Here is an 11,874-nt window from a genome sequence, read left to right as displayed (position 1 = left end):
TCTTTTTAAATCAAAACGGAATTTCTAATAATTAACTAAAATGATTTGAAAATCTAAAACCGAACTTTTTTTTTTTCAATTGAGTCAAAGAGTAATCGAGAGAGAGATTTAAGATTATGATTAGCGCTTAAATATTTCATGTATATATATTTTGCTTTAAAAGAAGCTAACGAATTGCTAAATCCAAAGAAGACCTCATGAAGTGCCGTTATTTTGTAGGTTATCCAATCGGACTCTCGACACTCAATTAATTTTCACAGTTTACTCTAGGTAATATTCATGGAAACGACAAGGAATTAAGTCCACAAATAAATATTTGTCAGAAATTTAAATTGCAGGACATTTAAATTTTTGCGACACATATTTTTGTTTCAAAAAAGGCAACCATCATTGTTTTATATTTGAAACACCATTGAAATTCTAGCTTTTACACCAGATTTCATTTTAATAGATGAGCTAACATCTATTTCAACATTATTTAATTTATTTTATCATACTTCAACTTTATCAAAACACCAAAAATACATGACTTATATAACTTTTTATTGGTTACAAGTAGCGTTTCATATACAATAATTTATTATTTGAATGCAAGTCACTAAAACCAGATTCTTTGTTCCTGAAGAAGAAACAAATAACACAGATCAAGAATCACAACCAGTACCAACTAGCGAAGGTTCATTATTTGTACCAGATGAAGATGATAATCTGGATGATGATGAAAACTATGATAGTCAAAAGAAGATGCGAAAATCTGAAACACGTCCTATTAATAAAAGCATTTCATTAAAAAAATTTGAAAGTGACATCAAATCAATAGTTGGAGACATATCACCAGTAATTTTAAGATATTTATATGATAGATTTTCCTCGAGTCAAGAAAGTGTGAGAAGAGCGGTTGACGAATTATTCACGAATCCACCAGATTTGGATAAATTGACGCGTCATCATAATGAAAGTAAATCACAATCAACTACCACACAAAGAAATTCTTCCCAATCATCAAAAACCATTTCAACTTTGAAAAGATCAAATTCAGATGACTTAAAAGAATTGAATAAAAGATTGCATTTAGCATCAGAAGCAATGAAAGAAGAGATGAAGGCAAATTCATGGAGTAGATATATTGGAACTTTAGATGTTCAGGCATGGGCGACAAGACCAACTATGAAACCACTACAATATCAGGAAAAACTCACGGTAAAAAGATTAATTCCAAGAAACTCTACCATGCAAAAAAGTTCAATTATTAGATTATGTTTGAATGATAGGGAAATTGGTAGATTACCTGAAGATTTAACTAGAATATTCAGTCCATTAATCGATTTGAATATTGCTGAATTTCAAGTTATTGTCCTAGAAACTACAAAGAGAAGATTGTCAACTGGTGATTCATTTGTCGTTCAGATTGAAATATATTTAAAAGATACAGGATTTGTTAAAAACATTGACTCCATAGCAAACCCTGACTTGAAAAAAGCAGGAGCTAACTTTAATTTTGCTACTGAAAGTGAAGGTGAAGCAGCATTGAGACTTCGTCAATTTGCAATATCCAATCTTTTTGATAGGTTAAAGTTGAGACCATTGAAACTAAGTAATGATCAAAAAATAGATGATGATAATGTCCTAAATGATGCTATTAATGAAAATGATGTTCAAATTGTAGATGATGATGCAGAATCCGAATCCGAAGAACCAGTGGATGAAGTCAATTTAGACCAATTACGTCAATTTTATCAAGCTAATAATCAATCAAAATTGTTGGAATCTTTACCGGAAACTACAAAACCACCAGAAACAAATTTCAAATTAGATTTGAGAGAGTATCAAAAGCATGGATTGTCTTGGATGTTAGCCAGAGAGAAAGAAGTCGACGTTTTGAAACAATGTTCAGGAGAAGATCAATTATCTGCTGAAACTCAAAAAGGTATTGAGGAAACTGGTGTTATGAATCCCCTTTGGAGGAAATATAAATGGCCGATAATGGGTGTAAATCAAGAAGATATTCAACAAACTCAAATTGCACCAACTCAAGGTCAATCTGATAATTACTTTTATGCTAATTTATATAATGGAGAATTATCAACTCAAGAACCAATTATAAAAACAAGTGTGAAAGGGGGAATATTGGCAGATGAAATGGGTCTTGGTAAAACAATTGCAACATTAGCGTTAATTAATTCAGTTCCATATGATACAAATATAGATAACAATAAAAAAAGATATGCATCAAAGACAACATTAATCGTTGTACCCATGTCCTTATTATCTCAATGGAAAGATGAGTTTGAAAAAGCTAATAATAATACTCAACACGTTTGCCGTTTGTATTATGGTGATCAAACTGAATCCGATCTTTCAAGAACGTTATGTAATTTGGATGAAACATCAAAGATACCAATCGTGGTAATTACTACATATGGAACAGTACTTAATGAATATACAAGAATTTCAAAGCATAGAAATCAAAAGGGAGAATTACCAAAACAAGGATTGTATTCAGTCAAATATTTTAGGATCATATTAGATGAAGGTCATAATATCAGAAATAGAAACACCAAAACAGCAAAATCAGTTTATGAATTAGAGGCTAATAGAAAATGGGTTTTAACAGGAACACCAATAGTCAATAGATTAGATGATTTATATTCTTTAGCAAAATATTTAGAGCTTGACCCATGGAATAATTTTTCATATTGGAAAACTTTTGTTACGTTACCATTTGAACAAAAGAAAATATCACAGACATTAGATGTAATCAAATCAATTTTAGAACCAATATTTTTAAGAAGAACTAAAAATCAAAAGAAAAATGGTAAACCATTAGTTCAATTACCTGAGAAAGAAGTTGTAATTGAAGAAATTAAATTCAATGATCAAGAAGCAAAATTATATCAATGGTTCAAATCAAAAGCTTATGAATCTTTTTCTGAAGGTGTTAAGTCAGGTCAATTGTTACGTCAGTATACTCAAATTTTAACACATATTTTAAGATTAAGACAAGTTTGTTGTCATGTTGATTTGATTGGTGGTGCTCATGAAATGGATGATGATGTAATTGATCTTGAAACAGATGAAGAAATGAAAAAATTTTTAAAATCAGTTAAAGAACAAAGTAAACAATTTCTTAATGATACAGAAGTTAAACAAACAATGTATAAACTTTATGATGTTATTAAAGAAGAGAATGAATGTTCAATTTGTACAACAAGTCCAATTCCTCAAAGTGAATTAACAATAACACCATGTGGTCATACTTTTTGTATTTCTTGTATTTTGGAACATCTAGATTTTCAAAGTGATTCAAATAGACCGAAATTATGTCCAAACTGTCGTGAACCAATTTCAAAATACAAATTATTTAGAGTAAGAAATCAAAAAGTTTTAAGTAATGAAATTAGATTTCATACACAATCTACCACCAACAAAGATTATGATTTTCAAATATACTTATACGATCCAAATAGAACAAGTTCTAAAATTCAAGCATTAATTAAACATCTTAATATTTTACAAACTCAAGCACCTAATCTGAAAGTAATTGTATTTTCACAATTTGCATCATATTTAGATATTTTAGAAGTTGAATTAAAATTAACATCAAATGAATTTATAGTTTATAAATTTGATGGTAGATTAAATATGAATGAAAGATCAAAATTATTAAATTCATTTAATGAAACTTTATCAAATGGTAAAATTGCTATATTATTATTAAGTTTAAAAGCTGGTGGTGTTGGATTAAATTTAACTACTGCTTCAAGAGCTTTCATGATGGATCCTTGGTGGAGTCCAAGTATTGAAGATCAAGCTATTGATAGAATTCATAGAATTGGTCAAAATGAAACTGTTAAAGTTGTTAGATTTATAATGGAAAATAGTATTGAAACAAAAATGTTAAAAATTCAAGAAAGAAAAAAACAAATTGGAGAAGCAGTAGGAGTTGAAGAAGAAGAAAGAAGAAAAAGAAGAATTGAAGAAATTCAAATATTGTTTGAAGAGTAGAGGTTTTAATATTGCATGCTAACGAAGTAACGAATAAGATAAATAAATAACATACATACACACATACATACATATATCATTTCTATTTATTTCTAGACACTCAAAGGTTCAGTTTCTCTTCTTAACCACTTGTAAGTATAACTATTTTTATCAAAACTACTACTTAATTCAGTCCAAATACTTGAATGATATTCATTTATCCATTTAATTTCATCATTCGTTAATAAACTTACATCAATTAATTTTTTACAAAATGGAACTTTTGTAACAGTTTCAAATTCTAAGAATTGTTTCCCATTATATTTTAATTGAGAATCTTTTATAAACATTACATTTTCAATTCTAATTCCATAATCATCTTCTTTATAAAAACCTGGTTCATTTGATATTAAATTCCCAACTTGTAATGGATTTATTGCTGCATTAGGTCTTGGTCCAATTCCAATAGGTCCTTCATGAACATTCAAATATGCTCCTACTCCATGACTTGTACCATGACCATAATCTAATCCATATTTCCATAAAAATTGTCTAGCTATTGAATCAATCAAATTACCTGTTGAACCTTCTGGAAATTTTAAAGTAGATAAAGCAATATTACCTTTCAATACTAACGTATAGTTTCGAATCTCTTCTTTGGTAGGTTTTCCAAAATGTATGGTTCTTGTTGTGTCTGTTGTTCCTTCTAAAAATTGAGAACCTGAATCATTAAGATAGATCTTATTAGGATTTATCATTGAAGAAGAACTTTTTACAGGTTTATAATGAATTATCGCTCCGTTTGCACCAGAAGCACTTATTGTATCAAATGATAAACCAACAAAATTATCTTCTTTCTTTCTAAATTCAGTTAATTTTTCATCCGCTGTTACTTCATCAATCATTTCTTGATTATTTATTAATTCATTTTCTAACCAAGCAAAAAATTTAATTAATGCTCTACCATCTTTTAAATGAGCAATTTTAGCACCTTGTAATTCAGTTGAATTTTTAATAGCTTTTAATGATTCAACTGTTGATAAGCCTTCTTCAAATGAACATTTTAAATTTCTAACAACTTCCCAATTCGAATTATTTGGTATAAAAAATTTCTTGTTTTTCAAACTGAATTCTTTAGAAATAGTGTTCAAGTAATTATAAAATTGATTATAATCATCAATAGTTATCCCGATATCTTCCAAAGCATTCCTTATAGGCTCAGATAGTCTGTCTTTACCAACGAAAAGTTTAATCTGAGTTTTTGTCAATACTATGAAACTGTAAAATACAGGATTAGAAGGTATATCAGAACCTCTTAAATTTAGTAACCAAGCAATTTCATCTAATGAAGTAATAACAACACCTTCAACATCATCTTTAAATAATTTATCTCTAACCTCTTGTATTTTGGTTTTAGAATCTTTTCCAGTAAAACTTATATCCAATTGTTTAATTTCTCCCAACGTTGAAGCAGGTAATGACTCGAATTCTTCCCAAATTTTATTCACTAGATTATCAACTACAGGAACAAATTCAATAGAAGCTTTTGGAGATTTGACTGATTGTTTTTCAATTAATGAATTAAATTTTAAATATTGTTTATATGTGATCAATTTTGGATCAATTCCAATTCTTACTTTTTTACCACTATCCAAACTTAATTGTGATGCTTGTTGTATAGTCCATTCTTCCCAACTTGGTTCATCTTTTGCTCCTTGTTTCAATAAAATCCAATTAAAATCTAATTCATCCAATGCTTGAGTGAAATATCTACCATCAGTAGATAAAGCAGCCGTACCTTGAGTAAAATCATCTCCATTAATATTATTTAAATCTCTTGTTACTATAGCAACTCCTGCACTACCACTAAATCCACTAATAAAACTTCTTTTTTGATCAAAAGCACTAACATATTCACTTTGATGTTGGTCTTCGCTTGGTACAATATAAATTCCTAAATCGTTCTTAGCCATTTCTTGTCTTAATCTTTCCAATCTTTTTGAAGTATTAACTTCTTTTGCTTCAGGTAAACATAATGATGATGCATCCAATGTAAAAATGGAGTTTTTTCTAGAAGCATTTAAACCATCTTTTGAACCACTGTTAATTCTATTAAGATTGATTCTTTTAGCGAATAATGATGATTTTCTATTAGTTCTTGATAATAAACCTGGTGAACATGTACAATTTGCACACTGAGCTCTTGATACTCTAGACATTCTTCTATTAATTATCTAATAAACTAGTATAATCTAATAATAAAGATGTATATTGATTTTTATGTGATGGATAAGTTGGTAAGGAGATATTCGTGTAAGCGTATATTATAATATTTTTAAATGGACTGATTAATTAGATAAAAAAAAATACTGTATAAAAAGAAATAATCAAAAGTTAACAAAATTACGAATATGACACACTGTAAGTCAAACAACTAGTTTGAGTAAAAGTATGAAATACAGATGAACATACTGAGTTTACTCAACGTAAGAATACATTCCTGACTGACACTTTCTTCTCTAAACAGCATGAGAAAGATTAGCTTGAAGGTGCTTATCTGATCCATCTAATTATGAACCAGCTATAAAGAAGTCACAATTTTGCACGACTGGAGTCATACACATACTTTCGTCTAATTACTTATCCATTCTTGTCATATAGTTCCCAATTAAGAAGTCTACAAAAATAATTTTTTACAACCACAAAGAATTAAATTTCGCAACTACAAGATTCAAGTCAATTACTTTCAACCAGATTGATTGAAGTTAATGGATTTAAGGTAAAATCTATTTAACTTGACTACATTTTATGTCATCACAATTGAATATCGACGATGTCATTAAAGTATGTTCATTTTAAAGAAAGCTAAATCATATAAGTTTTGACTAACAATCAAATTTTTCAGCACGTAGAATTACTTTATACAACAAGAAACCCAGAAGAAGTAAGGATAGTTCAAGAACAATTACAAGTTTTTCAAAAAAATGAATATAGTTTTCAATTAGGCGTTGAATTATTACATAATCCGAACAATCAAGTTCGATATTTTGGAGCATTAACTATTACAGTTTATTTGAATACATATGGATCAGATGATTTCATTGCCAAGTTCGTACAAATACTGAATATTTTGGAGCAATTGATTGAAGAAAATTACAACGCTAATTCATTTATTATAAGGAAGTTAATGAGTAATTTATCAATCTTATATATCCAACATTTTGAAGAATTTGATTGTGTTCTACTTTTCATTCGATGTCTAAAACATAATGAAAATGAAACTATTTCTACCTTTTTATCAACCTTGCATGATGTCAAACAATTGGAAATACTAATTCTATTTCTTCAAATTTTATCTGAAGAAATTCAGAAACTTATCACTTTCTCATTAGATTTACATTCAGTAATTTATAAAACCATATTTGTACACCTTCAAGAAGTATACTCATTTTTGTTACATGAATACTCAAATCTTAGCGATAACCTACTACTACTACTGTTGGAGTGTTTAAGCGCATGGGTCGTTTATTTTTCCAAAGCTGAAGCAAGATCTGAACAAAGATATTCCAATGATTTGAATTTATTAATCCAATTTACATTAAAAGAATTAGAGGACGGGTTTGATATTAAAAAGATGGATTTATATAATAAGTCTTTTACTGTTTTAACAGAATTCATCGATCACATTCCAAGAGTCATGAATCCTTTTAAATCCAAAGTAGAAGAGGTATTCTTTACTCCAAATAGGTTCGGCATGTCCTTTTTTAACACAGTCTTTTCAAGTCAAGATTTTTTGGATGAATATAAAATGGAGGTTGATAATTATGTAAATCTTTTGGTAAATTTTTTAGAGACGAATATGATACACATGACAAGGAATTTACTTGATGAGAAAAATTTTGAAACGATAAAAATAATCATTGCTATAACAAATGCTAAAGGTAGACCACTTATTGATGAGAATATAAGTTATTGTCTTGCCTCATTTTGGGAGGACTTTTGTAACACTTTAATTGATGACGAAGATGTGAGAAAGGAAACGTTACAAAATAATTCAAAATTAATTGAGGATTATAATAATCGACGAAATTCAATATTAATGGAAGTGGCAGTAATATATTTTGAAAAAATACAGAGATATTCTGATGAACCACTATCAGAATTTTCCAGATATCGTACAATTGTTTCCGACTTATTTATATTATTTTATACAATTTTAGGTATACCATTATTTGCCACACTTTGTGATTCAATAGGTACAGATTTGATAGTCTCGGAAGCAGCTATATATTTGTTACATAAAATTACGGTTGATATTAGATTTTATGATGATGATGATGACGATGAGACGAAAAACCTACCTTTGATCAATCAATTTGATAGTTTATTTCAAAATAAATTGTTACATGTAATTAATAATGACTTTAGAGATCAACAAATTACAATAAGTTTGTTAAACTTCATGTCAATATTACCATTCTTTTATAAATCAGAGGTTGGAAATAAATACCTTTCATCAAGTTTTGAATTCCTATTTAATATAATAAACAAAAATCCTAATTCCAACTTAGCTTTAGTTGCTTCAAAAACAATATTTAAAATATGTCAAAATACTGAGCAAAAATTAATACCCTTTTTACCTCAATTAGAACTAATTGTGCTGAATATGTTAAAAGACCCAGCACTAGATGGTTTAATACGTGAACGTATAACTTTTTCATATGTTTCAATACTTAGGTCGCAAAAGAATCAACGTGATTTTGGTGATAAAATATTTGCAATTTTACATCTCGTGATCCATCAGAAAGATCAAGCTGATGAGAGATCAAATGAAGATTATGTGGTTAGCTTGTTAGCATGTGTTAACGAAATTAGCAAAGCATGTCAACTACCAGAAGAAGTAGAAGATTATTTTAATATAACACAATTAGAAGAATTTAAAACATATTGGCAAGCTGATCCTTTAAATATTCGAAGTTATATTTTGGAAATTTTAAAAATTTTTTCATTAGATTCATCAAGTTTAAGTCAGAATACAATAGTTACTGAAAAATGTTGCAGTATATTAAAATCAGGATTGAATGAAACTTTACCAGGTCCATTCACATTTGATTTGAATTTAATTATACAATATATTATGGCAAAAGCTTTAAGATCCCCTCCAGCTTCCATTGATCGTATTCACAACTTACTCATTAGTGTCATATTAACAAACCTTAAAAAATTGGAACAAGTCCAAGTTGAGGAATTATTAATTAAAGTAGTATTTGACATTGCACAAACTATTCAATCAGATGAGGATTTAATCAAATCATCATTAGATGTATTTCATTCAATTATTGACTTGAAACCAAGTTTGTTAATCTATTCATCGGATTTATTTAATCATGTATTACAGTTCGCGATAAATTCATTCAGTAAAAATGAAACATCAATAATTAAATCAACTGTCAAATTTTGGAATACTTTATTGGTTTTGAGGAAGGGTACTCAAAAAGATCAAGAATTTATAAGAAGTCTAATGGTAGACGAAACTAATGGTAAATCTTTAGGTTTCCAATTGGTTGAGCATCTAACAGTAGCTTTCATATTATCAGCTAGGTCGAATTTGGATTACTACTACCCATTATTTAGAACTTTAATAAGTAAAAATTCCATAGATCTCAAAAGATGGTTAACTGAAGTATTGGAAAATTTTCAAAATGGTAAAGTCAAACTTACAAAAGAAGAATATAATCAATTTATTGGAAAATTAATACTTACAAGAGGTCAAAGAATTGCTAATAATGTTTTAAAAGATTTTTGGTTGAAAATTAATAAGCTAGTAGATTATTAATCATTGAATAAAGAGGGTATTAACACTTAAATTCATTAACTATAAAAGAAGAACTAAAACTAAAAAAAAACAAACTCAAATACTGCTCAATTTATTACATAAGAAATCACACTCAGCATTAAAATCTAATTCACTTAAACCATTGCATTGAAAACGAGTTTTTAAAGTATCATTGTATGATTCTTGTCTTGCTTTAACTCTAAAATTATACTCTTTACAATAAGCTCTTCCTATAATTTGAGCAACTTTTACTGAATCTTCATTTTTATATTTCATTAATTCATTTGCATCAAGACCTAATAATTTTTGAGCATGTTCATCAAATAATGTAAGCCACATTTGATCAGTTTGATCAATAACTGAAATATATAAAATATAACGCCAAGTTGGTTCATCATATTCAATATCACATTTTTCACATCTATATCTGCCATCACCCATATCAACTAATTTTTTGTTACAATTTAAAGGTGGTCTACTTGAGTCAGTACCTGCTACTTGATTCGTACAAGCTGGATAAGCAAAATTTTCGGGTTTAGCATATGAGAAAGTCCCTTTTATTGTGAAGAAAGCCGGTTTATCTTCCAATTGACTACATTCTTCATTGGCTTCAGCAATTGTTTTACGAGCTGCCAAGTCTAATCCTTTAGCACTAGTTGTTTCAGCTTTTAATGATTTATAGTTTTCGTTAACACCTTTACTATCATACCATCCTTTTAATTGATAACTTTCAGGAGTTCCTGGGTTGGGTATTAATGAACCTGATTGAGTTAAACCCAATGTTCTACCATTGAAATCGGTGACTTTACAAGCTTTAAAAGCAATAACAGTACCTTCTTCAATATTAAAATCAACTGCTGTATTATTCCAAAGACCAACATCAATTGCAAATCCTGTTTCATCAACAATAGTAATATCTCTTCTTTCAAAAGCTCTTCCTGTAGATTTGGCAGTAATTTGAAATGGTTCTTTAACCAATTTTAATGCACCTAAAACATCAATTATTGCATTTGGTTCTAAATTTTGAATTTGATCTAATTTAACAAAATTAAAATTTAATTTAGGTACATCTGATTCATCAAAACATTCATTTATAGTAGTATCTTTATCTAATTGTAATTCATATGGATGAGTTAAATTATTAAATTTTTTTCTTGCAGCAGAAACTTTTGCTTTCGATATATAATAAACTTTCCCTTCTTCAACAAGATTATGAACTTTTTCTGCAACGTCATTAAATGCAGATGCTTTAATTTCATCAGATTCATCCAAAAAATTAACACTTAAAACTTTACCTTCCCCTTTAGCATTAGACCATGATCTTAAATCCCCCTTATATGAAATTCTTGCTTTAATAGTCCAATTATTTTGATATGGTGATAATGTTTCAATAGGCGAAACTCTAATTGCTGGTTCTCCGGCTTGTTTGGTGGTGGTAGTAGAGTCGGAATTGAAAGGGTTACGAATAGCAGGTTGAGCAGTAGATTGAGCAACAGGTGGAGTTGAAGCATGAGTAGGTGCAACTGGAGGTTCACTTTCTTCCCTTCCTTCTCTAGGTTGTACAAGTTCATAAGCTTCTTCGGGATGATTTGTAAAATAAGTATCAACTGCAATTAATGTATTTGTTGGTTTTTCGCCATAAGTTGAAACTACTTCAAGTTCTTTAACTACTAAAAAATATTTTATATGTACGGTGGCACGAAAGTCATTAACTTGAATGTAACTGTATCTAGTACAATTGTTATTTTCTAAATATTGAGTACATGTTTCATCAATTATTCCATGACATGAATAAACGCCATCACTTACTATAACTCTATATTTTTTCGATTCATCATTAACATTTAATGCTTTCATATTAGTTATTTGTAATGTGATTGGACCCGGTACTTGTTCATAGGTATCTTTTGAAAATATTTTCCTTAAGACCCCATTTGATAATTGAACTGGTGCCATTATTGATTCTGATAAGTTGAATTTCAAGGTGAAAGTAACGTGTTTGTTTTGGTTGTAAAACAAAAAAAAAAGAACATTGATTTAGTTTAATACGCGTT

General features: G+C 28.7%; 4 protein-coding genes across 4 annotated transcripts; 2 read left to right on the top strand and 2 right to left on the bottom strand. All coding sequences in view use genetic code 12, as the record gives it.

Moving 5' to 3' along the window:
- Positions 1-588: 588 nt before the first annotated feature.
- On the top strand, positions 589-4,005 carry KGF55_004491 (DNA helicase; the record flags this gene model as incomplete). The annotated part of the gene is made up of 1 exon (XM_051759400.1): positions 589-4,005. The coding sequence occupies one exon, from the start codon at positions 589-591 to the stop codon at positions 4,003-4,005; it is 3,417 nt and encodes a 1,138-aa protein (XP_051612781.1).
- Positions 4,006-4,097: 92 nt separating this feature from the next.
- Positions 4,098-6,203, bottom strand: KGF55_004490 (aminopeptidase P; the record flags this gene model as incomplete). Its single annotated transcript, XM_051759399.1, has 1 exon — positions 4,098-6,203. One exon carries the CDS (start codon positions 6,201-6,203, stop codon positions 4,098-4,100), a length of 2,106 nt encoding a protein of 701 aa, XP_051612780.1.
- A 589-nt stretch (positions 6,204-6,792) lies between these two features.
- Positions 6,793-9,820, top strand: PDR6 (Pdr6p; the record flags this gene model as incomplete). The annotated part of the gene is made up of 2 exons (XM_051759398.1): positions 6,793-6,828; positions 6,890-9,820. 2 exons carry the CDS (start codon positions 6,793-6,795, stop codon positions 9,818-9,820), a joined length of 2,967 nt encoding a protein of 988 aa, XP_051612779.1.
- A 75-nt stretch (positions 9,821-9,895) lies between these two features.
- RFA1 (replication factor A subunit protein) lies at positions 9,896-11,776 on the bottom strand (the record flags this gene model as incomplete). Its single annotated transcript, XM_051759397.1, has 1 exon — positions 9,896-11,776. The coding sequence occupies one exon, from the start codon at positions 11,774-11,776 to the stop codon at positions 9,896-9,898; it is 1,881 nt and encodes a 626-aa protein (XP_051612778.1).
- Positions 11,777-11,874: the final 98 nt, after the last annotated feature.

The sequence above is a fragment of the Candida pseudojiufengensis genome (genome assembly GCF_024610245.1).
Source record: "Candida pseudojiufengensis strain CBS 10847 chromosome Unknown scaffold13, whole genome shotgun sequence".
NCBI classification, from domain to species: domain Eukaryota; kingdom Fungi; phylum Ascomycota; class Pichiomycetes; order Serinales; family Debaryomycetaceae; genus Lodderomyces; species Lodderomyces pseudojiufengensis.
Note: the sequence above shows the minus strand (reverse complement) of the source record. Positions and strands in the feature narration are given on the sequence as shown.